Source organism: Lolium rigidum, chromosome 5, assembly GCF_022539505.1.
Source record: "Lolium rigidum isolate FL_2022 chromosome 5, APGP_CSIRO_Lrig_0.1, whole genome shotgun sequence".
Lineage (NCBI taxonomy): Eukaryota > Viridiplantae > Streptophyta > Magnoliopsida > Poales > Poaceae > Lolium > Lolium rigidum.
In genome coordinates, this window is record NC_061512.1 from 261,798,112 (window position 1) to 261,814,088 (window position 15,977).

Consider the following 15,977-nt stretch of genomic DNA (forward strand, 5'->3'; position numbering starts at 1 on the left):
CGTCGCATACCAAACAACACCTTCAAAAAAGAAGCGATGATGCCGCCGGCGCTGTCCGGATTGGGTAGGGGTACCCAGACGCTCTTCAGGAAGAAAGGATGGCACCCGCAAGCGTTACCGCAGCGGCGTCAAACAACCCGACAGGGATTTCTCCCGATCTTATGCACCTCTAATCCTAGAGGGCAGACAACCTTCGTTGCTTCGTACGTACTAGAGGGCAATATGTTCTCCCCTGGAAGCATCTTCTTTATTATTTTCAGTAACTTTTCAAATCCCTTGTCAGAAGTACCATTCTCTGCCTTTCATTGCAGCAATTCCGGTGTGGTACCCAGCTTTTTCTGGCCATCTTCGCAATCTGGGTAGACAACAGTTTATTGTGATCCTCTAACATTTTCTCCAACTTCAACCTCTCATTTTCACTTCTACAGTTTATCTTCGCATCAAGAATGGCTCGACCTAAATCATCATCGGGCTCATCAAAATGGGCTCATCAAAAATATTTTTGATGAGCTCTTCTTCAGCTTCATCTCCCCCATTGTAATATCACTGTTTTCAGTGAACATAGGATTGTTGTCATTATCCTCTTCTTCTTCATTGTCTTCCATTATAACCCATATTTCTCCGTGCTTGGTCCAACAATTATAGCCGGGCATAAAATCGTTCTCAAGCAGGTGGACATGAAGGATTTTTGAGGTAGAGTAATCATTCGTATTCTTACAGGTACTACATGGACAATAAATGAAACCATTCGACCGCATGTTTGCCTCAGCCACGTTGAGAAAATAATGCATGCTAGTAATGAACTCGGGATGGCATCGGTCACCGTACATCCATTATCGATTCATCTGCATTATATAAGTATATCAAAAATCATTAATTACACAACATCATGAATGTATGAGTGACTAAATTAATTAATATTCAAGTTCATCACATAAAACTAATTTTTTTATTAAAAAAGGCTCACCGAGGTGGTGCCGGCTAGGGGACGACGCTGGCGATCCACGTCGGTGAGGACGGGGACGATACTAAAACCAACAAATCATACTTTAATTTGAGCTCAAATTGCATATAAAACGAATTAAATCCCTAACTTAGACATTTCATCAAACACCTTGCTAGCACTAGAAAAATGATACGAGTTAAACTAACAAATAAATGAGCTAAATTAGAAACGCTGGAAGAAAGGATGATATTGCTAACCCTTGCATAGATGGGTGCTGCCAATCTTGACAAAATGGTGGAGAAAAATGAAGATTTATTGAAGTATGAGAGGAGAGAAATATTTAAAAATGTGAGAGGAGAAACAAAAACGGGAAGGCGTCTTCTTAGCCATCGTACCGTACATTGCCCTGGTTTGTGATTACCGCGGAGGAAGCCAAATGTATATGTATGTATTTCCATGAGCTCATGCCATTTTTAAATTTACGGTCCAAGACGTGACATGACGAAGCAAACTGTACACGTGTGTTACATGTTGTGTCTTGGCATGCACAGAAACGTTCTGATTGCGCCACTGAAAAACCATTAGAATATTCGAACGGGAATGACGCCATTTGCATCAGAAAACTTGTCAAAAAGAGACAACTTCGACACGTATGAGGAAATAATAACCAGGCACCTTGTTTTGTCCATTGTTTTCCCAAGAGATACCACGGGAATCTAATCTCCGAAAAGCACAACTGATAAGATGCTACTCAAAGTCTGAAACCATCAACCAATCAAGCACAAGCACGGCGCACTTTCCTTTGATCTCTAGCGCACAGTGTAGTGTGTGAAGAAATGCGTGATCATTTCATGCCATGTTTGAGATAAGCATTTTCAGTTTCCCGACGAACACACACAAATAAAGAGAGCATTCGCTACAGTACCCATGGGGCTATGGGAGCAACCTAAACTCGCGGTTACGTGTATGTAATCGTTGGCGATTTGAGAGTGGAAATGTGAAGGAGACATATAGAACCCAAAACGCATCTGGCTCTCCCGCACCCAACCCTCCCTCCCGCACCCCACCCTCCCAATCCTAACCGCCGCCGTCGCCGCCGGTAGCGCCGCCGGGGCAAAGATCCTCGGGGTGTGGCGGTGGCGGAGGCCCTTCCTCGTCGCTGCGTGATGAACGGCGGTCGGATCTCGCCTCCTCGACGCATGGCGGAGCAGGCGCAGATCGGATGGGATGGGCGACGTGCGCTGCGCCCCTCTCCTCCCGGCGGCTATCCTCTGGCGGACCGGCCGGCGCGGGTGGGTTGCGCGGTGGCGGCCTGTCTCCCTCCTTCCGTCGGCTTTCCCCCACAGCACTTCGGCAGGGGCTGGGTGGACGGCGGCTAGGCCCTCGGTCTGCGCCATGCCCTCCCCCTGCCTCTCGTCGGTGTGTGGAGGCGATCTCGGGATTCTTCCGTGACACGAGGGCGCCCGGGGCAGCAGCCTTGGGTTCGACAGATGAGGTGGCCCTCTTCTTCGCCGGAGAGGGTCGGCCTGCGGTTGGTGGTGGTGGATCCTTGATCTATCACCGCGATCCGGCGGCGAGATGGAGGAGCATGGAAGCCGGCGATGGTGTTGCCGGTGGAGGGTTGGATTGGCCAGCCCGGGATGGTCGCCGACGTGGGGTCCGACCTGAATAAAGGCGGCGGTCCTAGGGCCTCTCTTGCGTGAAGAGGAGGACCTACCGGAGGCTCCGGACTCGTGATCCGGCCGGGAGGTTGAGTTCCGGAAGGCTCCGTCGGCGAATGTAACAGGTGCTTTGCCCGGAGTTCGCCGGATCGGAGGTATTCGGTCGTGCGCACCCATGCTTTTATTCCGACCGATTGGTTCGGAGGGAGCGGCGCGAAGCTCTTTTTCCGTGTTGACATCAAGTGACTATGGATCCATGATGAAAGTCGGAAGAAGAGAATTTCATGAAGGCCGGAGGGGAGGACTAGCTAAGGGAGGTTCAAGTCTCTGCGCTGTTGAGGGGCTTGCTTGGTGTTCCGGGCTTCACAGCAGCGGTATGAAAGTGGGGGGGGGGGGGGACAACACAGGTGAAGTGCAGAGTCTTACCTTTCAGGGTGAAAACCCAAGGTCTGGCCTTAACTGGTTGTGCATGGCAATGACCTTGGTGGAGGCATTGTTTTGAGAGCGGTGACTATCTTCAGGGTGAAAACCCAAGATTTTTGATCGGGCGACGACGGTGTTTGAGCACTGTTCCCTTCTTGGAGGCGTCATTTTTTTGAAGAGTGTGTAATTCAGGTGTTGTCATGGCGGTGGATGTATTGCTGTTGTTAGGCCCGAGATACTGTAGCGGGACTTTTGTTTCTTAGTTTTTTTTTTTGGCTGTGTGCATCCGTAGTGCCATTAGGGTGGTGCGTTATTGCAGAGGCTGAGTGTAATTGGTATCTTTTAATATTAATATATTCCCTTTATCGAAAAGAATGTGAAGGAGACATGATGTGGGCAGATGAGCTGGATGAACGGCTCGAGTGCTTGATGCTTTCTCTGAACTTGCCGTTATCGCAGAAGTAGGAGTGACACGTCGCCTTCAGAATTCAGATGTGAGTCGGCCAAGATCGAGGGAGTCATTTCAGTTGATAAGCATCGAGAGCCGGTTCGGCTGAGAGCAGGGGACGATAAAGCACCAGCCATGCTCCCCGGACTATTTTTTTTAGTACCGGCCGGAGGGTAAACTCGTCTCACGTATCGCCTGTGCAATTTACCAACATTTCGTTTTTCATTGTTCTTTGCGATATGATTCACCGACAAACCAACAGAGATATATAATTGTGCGCGGGACATATATATAGGTTTGGTGGAACTTGCATGTGAGCAACCACCATGAGATTTCTTTAAGCTAATTATTAAGTGCTCGTTGAGCCTAACTAATTAAGCGTACATGGTTGGGGCATGAAAGCTGCACGACGAGCTACCAATATTGCTCCTGAGATTTCCTTTTGACGGGTGTGTATTAGAATAAGAAAACCTAGTACGGAGTAGTACTTCTTTAGCTGAACCTAGCACTATTTTGGTTAGCAATGTATCAACACTGCTAACACAAAAGGAACGAAAAAAAAAACACTGCTAACATAAAAAGAACGGGAAAAGACGACATTAGAGATCAATATCTATTATGGACCGGAGGGAGTACTTAATTTAGACTGAAAGCAACATTCTCTCCTTTCTGAAATATCATACATTTTAGGTCTAAAATTTTATCTGAATTAGTCTACATTCTAGCCTTGTAATTAATAACGACACAGAAAATGAAGTACTAGTCCTGCATTTTCTATTAGATGTCATTATGTTCGATGTAGTAGCTTGGATTGGTTAAAGTAGTAATAGTTTATGGATTGGTTAAAGTAGTATTAGTTTATCTGATTTTTTTTCTAGAATTTATACTAAATCAGAACTAAGAGTATTTTAATTTAGGCTGGTGTGTTGGTGACGTTGCATCAAAACGTGAACAGAGAAGCCCATCCCAAACGAGTACCGTCTTCTCTAACCCATTGTATTTATATCATTTCTTCCTCTATTTTAAAATGCCCAACATACAAATTGAATAAAACAGTTCTAAGTTTGACTAACTACAATGTCAATCAATACAAATATATTTTCCGTAAGATGTATTTTTATAATTTATGTATTCAATATTGCATTTGTGAATATTACTTTCCATATATTTGATAGAGCTTTGTAAACTTAACCTTTGACTAAATTTATATGCAATGTACTTTGGACAGGGCGAGTAGTTTTGGATCCATGGCACGATGGAAAAGACCATACATGTAGGGGTTGTCGGAGAATCCATCACATTCTTGCGAAAAGCGCCGGTATTGGAACATCAATCAATTTACATCGTTGCCACTAATCTGATTTACTTCTCCAATTCAGCGGAACATTTCATCATGTGCATTTTAACCTAAGGGCCCGCTAATAATGTAGCCACTTGATATGCAAATGCGGTAAAGCTAATTAGAAAACACGGTGCACTCAACTATAGCTTTATTTCACAATTTTAAAACTTACTTTACTTGGCGAATATGTTTCTGTCACTATGTCATTAGACAGAAATGATAGAGTTCAAGTTGTTTCTCTTGCATCACATAGCTGATTGCACTTCCTATTTATAACGTGGAAAGTCAAAGCATGAACACAAACAATTCTTACACACCTTACATTTACGGCAGCAGCTGTGGTATAAGATTTCGGCTCAATGACCATTGTTTATCTGGCAACACATAGTTTAATGCACATGTGTTCTTATTTGTTTTTCTTCGGGGGAATTCAGAGAGTGAGAGCCCAATCACTCAACTAGTTATGAATGAGAGTGTCCATATATAAACATGTCTACACGGATGATGCATATGTATACCATGTGTCCTCGTAGCCACGATGTCCCTTTTTCCAATGCGGCCCATGGGCTTGACTCACGGGTGGCTCTCTACCCCGACCTCCACGTGTCTAACACCGTGAACCAGGCGAGAAACATAGCGTCACGTCGTGGTTGAGACCACAACGCCCTATAAGAGAGCACCACCCATCTCCTTTCTTCCCATCGGCGCCTCATTTCGTCCTCTCGACATGAGATTTCAGATGAAGGCATAAGTGCGAGCAAGGTGGTATGTGCACACTCCTGCCTTCATCGGAGATCTCCTCTCGCATGGTCGAAGCCTCAACAAGCTTAGATGATCAGGCGATCGATCCCCCGCTTCTCTTTCTCCTAGATCTGGGTAGGCGCGTGGTTGGCGTGCATGCGTTCGGTTCGGTTGCATCGGCCAACTAACCAGCCCCTAGCTAGATCTGGGGGAGAGAGAAACGAGAGGGGTCGATCGGTTACCTGGTCTTGTCAATCTTGGCAACTGCGACATGGATCTTCTATTTATTTATTTTTCTTTTCTGCGGATATGTGATGCAGATATACTAGCCGGCCGACGCGGGAGAGGCGCGCGCAGAGCCGCAAGATCCGAGATCTCTGTTATTTTCTTTCCATTTCTTACCCCCGATGCAGATCTCATGTTCGGCGGAAAAGAGGAGTATGGCCCGCGAGATCGATTCAGGATATATCTATTTTGTTTTTTTCATTTTCTAACATCGAACCTTCACGATTCGTCGATCTTTGCTGGTTAGAAAAACACGGTTATATTCGAGAGAGATATATATTCTCCTTGATTTTTTTGGTTGCTGTTGTTACTACTACCGTAGTAGATCGGAAACACGATACTAGTGGTAGGGTCACCAATTTTTTTTTTGATGGAGCTCCATCATTTTATTTTTTAATTATGAAAACTTTACTATGCTCCAAGAATGCCTACTGTCTCTGTGCCAGCACATTTCGCCTGCCGTTTCACGTTTCGCCACCCACAGCAAAGACTTTTTTCCTAAAAGAAAAGAAAAGAAGAAAAAACGCTTTTCCCGGATCCCGACGCCGAACCTCGCGGCGCCCGCACGCTTCGCGTCCCACCGCCACCGCCGCCAGCAGAAGCGAGCCGGACCGGACCGGACTGGACCCAGACCGGCGTCCGACCCGGCGAGGCCACTCCGCTCCGCCGCCACGCGTCCGCCGCACGCCGTGAGCACATTCCGTCGCGTATTCCGTCCGCTCCGTCGCCGCGCTTTATAACCGAGCCGCGCTTCACACACACACACCTCACCACCTCCAGTCATCTGAAATCTCCTCCCGTCCTCTCGAAGCATCCTCCTCCTCTTCCCCCGCTCGGATCGCGATGGCCGCCGCAGCCGTCGCCGCCGGCCCCGACGCGAAGATCGAGAAGTTCCGCGACGCCGTCGCCAAGCTCGACGAGATCAGGTGCCCGATCGATCCCCCGCTTCCCTCCATCCCCCGGATCTAGTGCTAGCTACTGACGCTCATGCTTTCTCTGGGTTTGAATTTCGTCGGTGCCCGCAGCGAGAACGAGAAGGCCGGCTGCATCAGCCTCGTCTCGCGCTACCTCAGGTAAATGCCAACCTCCTCCTCTCCGCGCTCCGCTACGCTCTTCGTTTCCTACGATTCCTCCTCGCCTCCTCGCGGGGTTTTCTGACGGTGGCGCGTGCGTTCTCGCAGCGGCGAGGCGGAGCAGATCGAGTGGAGCAAGATCCAGACCCCCACCGACGAGGTCGTGGTGCCGTACGACACCCTCGCGCCCGCGCCCGAAGGTGAGACGCCTGTTTGGGTGGTGCTGGTTCAGGATCCGATTCGAATGTTCAGTGAGTGAGTGACGCTCACGCTGGATCGCGTTTTTGTTGGTGCAGATCTCGACGCCATGAAGGCGCTGCTCGACAAGCTCGTCGTGCTCAAGCTCAACGGAGGCCTCGGCACCACCATGGGCTGCACCGGTCCCAAGTGAGCACCTCACACACCCTCCTCTCCACACCTTCCCGATCAACCAAATCGCCTTGTTTATCTGCACGCCGTTGCGAAGTTAGATTTCGACCGTAGAGCAGTTCACTTTCGCTCCGAACTACTAGGTGCCATGTTGGTTTGCTCGTGCGATCCTGCTTACGATTTCCCCTGTTCGTTAGTTTTCTGGCTGTGCCGTGGTTTAGCGCACGCCTTTTCGGCGCCTACAAATGTTTTGCTAAACGTGATGTGACAACTTCGACATCAGTTCTGGGCTGCTTATGCAGTAGTATGGCACCCGTCTTTCTGTTAACTTTATTGCCACTTGTCGTCTTTGGATCCAAATGCTAAGATATATGATATTATTCTTGTCGCTTTCAAGATCCCGTACGTGCTTGTTCCTTCGCTTGATACGCTGTGGCTCTGATACGTGTACATCAAATTAGTCATAAACTTGCTGTTGAATACTAGCGTGCTCTGGTAGGTCTAGATCGAATTAGTCATACAGTTGGTATTGACTATGCCTGCTCATTCTTGTTCTGATATATTACATTACTCTGACATGGTTCAGTTAGTTTTCTGGTTGTGCCGTGGTTTAGCGCACACATTTCTGCGCCTACAAATGTTCTGTCAAACGTGATGCTATAACTTAAACATAAGTTGCGGCCTTATGCGGTAGTATGGTCACCTACTTTCTGTAAACTTTATCGCCACTTGTTGTTTTTGGATCCACATGCTAAGATATGGTATTATGCTTGTCACTTTCAAGATTCTGTACTTGTTTGTTCCTTTGCTTGATATGCTGTGGCTCTAATACGTGTACTTCAAATTAGTCATGGACTTGCTATTGAATACTCATGTGCTCTGATAGGTTTAGATCGAATTAGTCATACAATTGGTATTGACTATGCCTTATATTATTCTGACATGATTCAGTATAACTTGTTCCCTGATCAATAACAATGAGGCTATCAATGCTCTGCTTTTTTAATGTTCCGATTTGTCATTAGTGAACTGCTGCATGCTTGCACAGCATGACCATACACTTCTTTTCTGGACTGCTCTAACACCTCCAATGAAACATTGATCCATGCAAAATAGAGTTGTGGTTGAATATGTACATGGTTTACTTCACTATGTGTTTGACACACCGTATCAATGTTGGGCATACCAAATATATTATAATTTTCCACTCCATGCTTTAGAATTTCCTTCTGAAGCAAGTAATTAAATTGCCTATTGTGTCTTACAGGTCCGTTATTGAAGTTCGCAATGGGTTTACATTTCTTGACCTTATTGTGATTCAGATCGAGGTATTCTTAGTTTCTACATATACCTTTTATGCAATGACTGGGTGTACTGTCCAGTGGTTTGTGGTTGATAAGTTTCACCTCTCTGTAGTCCCTGAACAAGAAGTACGGATGTGATGTCCCTTTACTTCTCATGAACTCCTTCAACACGCACGACGATACTCAAAAGGTTGGTACCTCCTTTCATCAATTTTTATTTAAGGGTAACTCTGAATATTTGGACTCACATGCCTGCATAATGATTTCTCCTTTGAAGATTGTTGAGAAGTACTCCAACTCCAACATCAACATCCACACTTTCAACCAGGTATGAAGTTGGTACTCTATTTCTTTCTTCAATTATGTTGCATTTTACATCACAACTGTTGTCAGCTAACAGAAAATTGTGCTCTCAGAGCCAATATCCCAGGATTGTTACTGAAGACTTCTTGCCACTTCCGAGCAAAGGGCAGTCAGGAAAGGATGGCTGGTTAGTTATCACTTAACCATTCTAAAATTGTCATAGCTTTGCAATGCCGATGAATATTTTTTTGGTTTGTGTTATTTCAAATACCTTCTTTGCCTTATTTATAACAATCTGAACTAATTTTTTAGTTAATCGATTCAATTTTCTCAGTTTTTAATGATTTTTAGGCTAATACTGTTGTTTTTGGCTGTGAAGGTATCCCCCAGGCCATGGTGATGTTTTCCCCTCTTTGAACAACAGTGGAAAACTTGATACCTTACTGTCGCAGGTGAGCACAAATGCTTAACCTTCTATATGGGCAGAAAGTTTAGTATGACTGGTTTATACAGCCATTGGTTTCCAGGATGTTTTGACACAGGGTTTAGATCTCCCTTAGATGATATTGTGGTATAATGCTTTTCTAATGCTCCCCTGATTCTTTTCACATCTCCATAACATGAATGCACATTCTTGCCCATCAGAAATAATAAAGAAGCATGACAGAATGTTTTCATTAAAGAATCTAATAGTGAAAGGGCGCCCGGCTTATTTACCGGAAAACAAATGGTCTGCATCATGTCTGTTATCCATATCATTGAATGATAAGAGTTTGCGCTTATTCTTAGAAATCGTTGATTAATGATACAATTAATTGCATTGGACAACCAGTATCTCATTGTCCCAATGGAAAGCACCTTGATGCCATATGAGGGGGAAAGATAGGGTGAACTAGCCAGTTATTTGCAGCTCCATGCCGTGGAAGTTTTTTCCAGTTGTATTCTCGTGCTTATTATATCTGCCAATTTTCTCTCAGGGCAAGGAGTATGTCTTTGTTGCCAACTCAGACAACTTGGGTGCTATAGTTGACATCAGTATCCTAACATGAAGATCAGTTTTGCTCATTTTCAATCTAGTTCTCTTTTTGTGTCTTGTACATTCTGCCATGAATTGAATCCTTAACCATCACAGAGATATTGAACCACCTGATCAACAACCAGAATGAATACTGCATGGAGGTATGTAACGAAGCTACTTTTGCAATTGAATTTGTAATTACATAATTTAATTTCTGCATCCATGTTAGGTTACTCCGAAAACATTGGCTGATGTTAAAGGTGGCACCCTCATCTCATATGAAGGAAGGGTCCAGGTATAGTAATTGCTTGTCCAAACTTGGCTGGCAGTACTTAATTACCTTTTTCTGCTTGTAACATAAAAATCAATGGCTATGCTGTGATTTTCAAGTTGCAATTTTAAAATTGGACAAGTTAAACATGATATGCAGCTTTAAATATTTTTCTCTATTATTTTGTGCAGCTCTTGGAGATTGCCCAAGTCCCTGATGAGCATGTAAGAACCCTCCATTGAGTTGTGCTTTTCTAAGCCATGAGAGTTGTAAGAGGCCAAGAACTTATGAATACTTCCCTTTTGTGCATTTGGTCAGGTGAATGAATTCAAGTCAATTGAGAAGTTCAAGATATTCAATACCAACAACCTGTAAGAAACTTAAGCTGTTTCTTGCTTTAATTAATAAATAATGACGTCTGTTGCTAACGGCTTCTGGTATCAGGTGGGTGAACTTGAAGGCGATCAAGAGGCTTGTTGAAGCTGATGCACTTAAGATGGAGATCATTCCCAACCCTAAGGTACATCCTTGTCGTGCATTTTCTGTTTGATTCTATTCATTTGAATTTATCTAAGCAGTTAGTTCTTACAGGAAGTTGATGGCGTGAAAGTCCTTCAGCTAGAAACTGCAGCTGGGGCAGCGATCCGGGTATATAAACAACTTGTCTTAAAATGATGTTGCTGCTCCATCTTTGTTTCTTTTCTTTAATTCTGTGCACTAATGGTTTTCCTTATTCTAGTTCTTTGAGAAAGCAATCGGCATCAACGGTCCCCGCTCAAGGTTTCTGCCCGTGAAGGCTACATCAGATTTGTTGCTTGTGCAGGTAGATCTGAAATTCTCTCCATGTTTTTTTGGTTTGGCATCATGATGAGACAACTGCTGATCTCATTTTTTGTCCCACAGTCTGACCTCTATACCTTGGTCGATGGCTATGTCATCCGCAACCCAGCTAGAGTGAAGCCTTCAAACCCTTCCATTGAGCTTGGTCCTGAGTTCAAGAAGGTGATAGTCAAAACCTTTGCCATTTTCATTATGCATTTTTTTTTTGTCAATTAGTGGAAACAAAGCATATAGAAGAGCAAATGGTGTGGTGAAACTGGAGTATTGTTCTGACTGTCTTTTTGTTGACAAATTGTAGGTCGCCAGTTTCCTGGCCCGGTTCAAGTCAATCCCCAGCATCGTTGAGCTCGACAGCTTGAAGGTCTCTGGTGATGTCTCGTTTGGCTCTGGCGTCGTACTCAAGGTAAACTTCCAGTCATTGTTCTCCTTCTATTTACCCTGTCAGTGGCGAAGGGATGCAGAACTACCTGTTATATATGTCTGTTCCATCTGTCTGCACACCTTGGCTTGTGCCCCCTGACCTGACCTGACCTGACTTTGACTCATTACCAATGCCATCTGCAGGGCAACGTGACCATCACTGCCAAGTCCGGAGTCAAGCTGGAGATCCCAGACGGAGCTGTGCTTGAGAACAAGGTAGACATTCACATCCCGAACTATCAATCTGAAACTTGTGGTTCCTCCGCCCTATATGCTGTGACACATGTTCTTCTTTTATATCCAGGACATCAACGGCCCGGAGGATCTTTGAGCGACGCTCACTCACCACTGCCAGATGCATCCCGGAAGCCTTCCAGTTCTCCTTCCTGAGTTAACAACAGTTGTAATTTTCGTGTGCATTCCGCTGTGGGGTTGTCCTGTGGGAGCCCTGTTACAGAATAATTGTAATCCCCTCTGTCCATCTGCACTTCTGTCCTTCCTGGTGGGTACCAGGGACGTAAAGTTCTTTTTGATCAAGTGATATGCTATAGTTTTATTTTCATGTCTGCCTTATCATTGTGCTGTCATGTTACTTAGTTTTTAATGTTGTTGGAGAGTATTTTGCTGCCAGTTGTGACGTTCACTGCATTCCATACTGGCTATTTCATTGAGAGCTCATTTGGCAGACAATCATTTCATTTGGCAATCCATAGAAATGACAGGGCACGGGAAGGAATTCAAGTTAGGCATGGGATGAGAACCATGGAATTATCATTTGAATTCCGTAACTGATTCCGTGGCAGCCAAACTAGATTTTCTTGGAATCGCAAATAGATTCCAGCCCAAAATGATGGGAGCCAATAGACCTCTTACAATTTTTAACCTTGTTGGAAGAGTACTTGACTGCTAGTTATTCACTGCCTACCATATCTTAAAATCACCAGTAGAGAAGCTATGGGCACAATAATTTTCTCTAGAACAAATTGACAGCAACAGAACACGAGCGTGCATCAAGCTGCAGCACAACTTCTCCAGCTAAGTTAGTCGCAATCCACCATGTTTGCAAGTGAATTAGTTGCAACAACAGTGGGACAAAACAACAACACAATTCAGTTGCAAATTGCAATCCACCACTTGTGTATTCAAATTAGTTGCAACAACAGTTGGAAGAACAATTACAAAATTTAGTTTCAAACTGCTGCTGGCATCACAACCCTTAACACTGGAACGTAAGATTTTAGTTTGCAGCACCATCAACATGATATAAATCCTTTGGTAAGCTGCTCAAGACATCCTTTGAAAAAAGACATTTTGAACTCAAAATCCAATCATCTTCTAAACTGCTCAAGACATACAAATGGACTTCAAGAAACAGAATCATTTACAATTCTGGGAGCGGCTTAACAATCTAGCACAATCTGTGGCCAAGATGCCACAAGCAAGGCCCCACCCATGAGTCCCCATGAGTCGATGAATGACCAGTTGAACCGACAACAAATGTGATTGCTGCGCCCATGTCCTACGGCTGCTGTGTGGCAGAAACTTGAAACTTGCACAAGCTCACACTGCTAAATGGTTGTCGATATCGAAACTGCGGAGATCTGAAGCTCCGGCTCCGATCCTGCATATGGGAGTAGCCCAAGTTAAGATTCCATTACTGAACATAGGATGTCACTGAGACATGGACTATGCAAAGAGCAAGCAGGAAACCAGCAAAGGTTTTCAGCTCCAGTGAACTTGTAGTTCAAGGGTACATGGCTATCCATCATGATAATGACCATAGGGTCGAACAAAGTGAGGGGTACCTCTTGTTTATAGTGCAGTAATGGAATTTGATGTTTCCAGACTTGACATCTTCAATATACTGCAACAGTTCATGTACATGTCAGAAGCTTATGAGGTCAAAGGGCTACAAACTAGAGCTTGCTCGCATGATGATTGAATGGGAAGGAGGGTTTTACCATTCTCAGGGTGACGATGATTGAAGAAAATGCTAGAGAATCAAAGGGTATATCATCTAGAGCAAAAAGTGCACATTCTAGCGACTCGACTCCAGGTGAGAAATTTGGGGTCTTCATTCTTGCTCGGAAAATAATGTAACTCTACTGCATGGCATCACAATACGCAAGAAGAAACAACTTAGTAGTGTATGGAGACAAACATGAACACTTTGACTAGGCTACTTTTCACTCACTTGGCCAATCAGCGGAATATCCAGCTGAGCAAAAGGGGAGACTATCTCCACATCTGCACAAGCTTCTTCCAGTGTTTCCCTGGAGGCTCCTTGTGCTGCAGACTCTCCAACCTCCAAATAACCAGCAGGAAGAGTCCTGTTGATGCAACCTTGATTAGAATGATTAAGCAGCACCAAATCACGTGATCTTTGCTAGTCATTTGCAAGAACGTGGCAGAAAGGAATTGAAAATATGGTACTAGTGAACATTGCATCAGAAAAAAAGAGAGCATTCGTGAGCTTAAGAACAAAGTAAGAACCACAATACAAGCATCAAAATCATAACAATGAATTCTATAGTTTTACACTACCAATAATATAAGCAAACACAGACGCTTCACTGTGGATGCAGAATTGGTTTCGACACTTCCCCCATACTACTAGTGAAAGAGAGAATGTAAAGACTACCATTAAAGCAGCCCAAGCGAGACTTACTATATCCATCTAAATTATGTCTCCTATTTCTATGAAGGAATTATTCTACTATTGATCAATAATCATAGTGGAATCAAGGGTACAGAGTCAAAAAGGGACTCTCCCCTAAGGCTATGGATCAATCAGTTCAAGGAATTTACCCCTAACAAATTCTTATAGGAATTCCGATAGAATTAGAGAGCATTAAGTATAAATACGATACATAGCATAGCCTTTTTTTTTTCATTAAAAAATAGTACAGGAATGATGTCCTGAATAGAAGAAGCGGAAATAGGAATATTTTTGATTCCTTTTGTTTGTTACTCTTTTTTTATTTTTATAAGCAAAGGACGCCCAAATATACCATAAAATTATGGATAGATAAATATTTATTGGATACTATACCTACCTTACCCATGTTTATTTTTGACCTAAAGCCTACAGCCCTGCTTTCTATCATTCTATGAAAGAATGAAGAGACTTTATCCACAACACAAATCATAAATTAATTTATGATCGGCCTATTTAATCTGATTATCCCTCGAATAAGTAGTCCTTACTTTAGTGTATGTAGGTAAAATAAGATGTATGATAATGTATGATAATTAGGAAGTCTTGGTATTCCTTCACGGAGTCCCTTCTTCAATCTTAAATTGAAAAAAAAAATGCCCCTTAGGTAAACAGAGTACAAGTATGGTAGAGACAGCACCAGAAACCCTGATTATAGACAGTAACGGAACGGCCAAAACTCAGAAGCAGCTTACCAAAGGCCATAAGCTGGCTCGATCTTTCTTCTGCAAAGTAGGACCTTGTTCTCATGCTCCACGAGGCACCCAACAACCTACAAAGACGACGTGGATTAATGACAAAAACAAAACAGCAAAAGCTAACACACCTATACCAGTTACTATTTGCTACATGCACTATTGCAGTCGAAAGATGCCATGGCAAAGATACGAAAAAAATAGCAGGCCTATATACCGGAAAACTGGAAGCAGTTGGCATCTGAATCAAGCAAAGTATTACGGTGTCTAGGTCCTAAATCCAAGATGCATATGCGCAAATATCTGAACTCTGAAGATTGACAGACAATGATGTCTTGGTATTCGGTCCATACCATTTTGGGGTTCTCGTAGTGAACTCTTCCGCAGGACGAGCACACGGCCCTCATCTTCTCGTCCCCATCCGGCACGGCCAGTTTCGTCGGGCTCCCGCACGCTGGGCAGAAGGGGATCCTCGACTTGGGCACCCCCTGCATAGGGAACGGTCGGCGGCTGTTAGCGGTGCATTCAGTAACATGGAGCAATATCGCTAGAGTGATGGCTGTGATGGCCTTCTCGGGAAATCAAAGCTAGCATCCAGCATCACATTTATTTATATTACGAACAAACGAACAGTCGAACAGTGGATGATTGAACACGCAAAAGGAAACCGGAGCACTGTGGTTTGAGTGAGGCGCTGTAATTTGGCTGGTTCCAATGCTAACTGCGCACGCACATGGTTGGTAAGTGTACTATGAAATCAGAGCACCGTGGGTTCGCTAAGCAGAGGGCGCGGAGATGGTAGGTCAGGCAGCCCTTGTAATCTGGCGAGGCCCCTGGGTTGGGGTCAACGCCCGGGCACCGCGCCTTATCTCCTGCCTGCCTACCGAAACGGAGGAACTGGGGAGGAGGAAGACGCGGACTCACCGCGGGGGGCGGCGACGGGGCGGCGGGGGAGCTGGCGCTGGCGCTGGAATTGGAGGTCGACATCCGGAGCGGGCGCAGGCGGGCGGCGGCGGCGGCGCGGGGCAGGGGAGCGGCGGCGGCGCGGCGGAGGAGGAGGCAGGCGGCGTGGGGGAGGAGCAGGTGGTGGGATCTGAGGAGGAGCATGGCGCGCGGTTTAGT

At 44.9% G+C, this 15,977-nt stretch overlaps 2 protein-coding genes across 2 annotated transcripts; one reads left to right on the forward strand and one right to left on the reverse strand.

Moving 5' to 3' along the window:
• Positions 1-6,670: 6,670 nt before the first annotated feature.
• Positions 6,671-11,971, forward strand: LOC124652443 (UTP--glucose-1-phosphate uridylyltransferase-like). Its single transcript, XM_047191457.1, has 21 exons — positions 6,671-6,772; positions 6,872-6,919; positions 7,028-7,119; positions 7,216-7,306; positions 8,556-8,616; positions 8,705-8,782; positions 8,870-8,920; positions 9,009-9,082; positions 9,275-9,347; positions 9,873-9,930; positions 10,028-10,074; positions 10,143-10,208; positions 10,376-10,408; positions 10,503-10,555; positions 10,629-10,704; positions 10,776-10,832; positions 10,924-11,007; positions 11,088-11,186; positions 11,323-11,427; positions 11,589-11,660; positions 11,749-11,971. Exons 1-21 carry the CDS (start codon positions 6,690-6,692, stop codon positions 11,773-11,775), a joined length of 1,428 nt encoding a protein of 475 aa, XP_047047413.1. The 5' UTR covers positions 6,671-6,689; the 3' UTR covers positions 11,776-11,971.
• A 1,015-nt stretch (positions 11,972-12,986) lies between these two features.
• LOC124654883 (nudix hydrolase 23, chloroplastic-like) lies at positions 12,987-15,977 on the reverse strand. The gene is made up of 7 exons (XM_047193859.1): positions 15,780-15,977; positions 15,209-15,343; positions 14,856-14,932; positions 13,639-13,774; positions 13,406-13,546; positions 13,250-13,308; positions 12,987-13,065 (listed from the first exon to the last, which is right to left on the reverse strand). The coding sequence occupies exons 1-7, from the start codon at positions 15,960-15,962 to the stop codon at positions 13,005-13,007; spliced, it is 792 nt and encodes a 263-aa protein (XP_047049815.1). The 5' UTR covers positions 15,963-15,977; the 3' UTR covers positions 12,987-13,004.

Coding starts and splice junctions, on each gene's coding strand:
- LOC124652443 (XM_047191457.1), top strand. CDS start 6,690: ATGGCCGCCGCAGCCGTCGCCGCCGGCCCCGACGCGAAGATCGAGAAG. Junction 6,773..6,871: donor GCCAAGCTCGACGAGATCAG/GTGCCCGATCGA, acceptor CGGTGCCCGCAG/CGAGAACGAGAAGGCCGGCT. Junction 10,833..10,923: donor CAGCTGGGGCAGCGATCCGG/GTATATAAACAA, acceptor TCCTTATTCTAG/TTCTTTGAGAAAGCAATCGG.
- LOC124654883 (XM_047193859.1), bottom strand. CDS start 15,962: ATGCTCCTCCTCAGATCCCACCACCTGCTCCTCCCCCACGCCGCCTGC. Junction 14,933..15,208: donor ACTACGAGAACCCCAAAATG/GTATGGACCGAA, acceptor TCGTCTTTGTAG/GTTGTTGGGTGCCTCGTGGA. Junction 13,066..13,249: donor TACTGCACTATAAACAAGAG/GTACCCCTCACT, acceptor TCCCATATGCAG/GATCGGAGCCGGAGCTTCAG.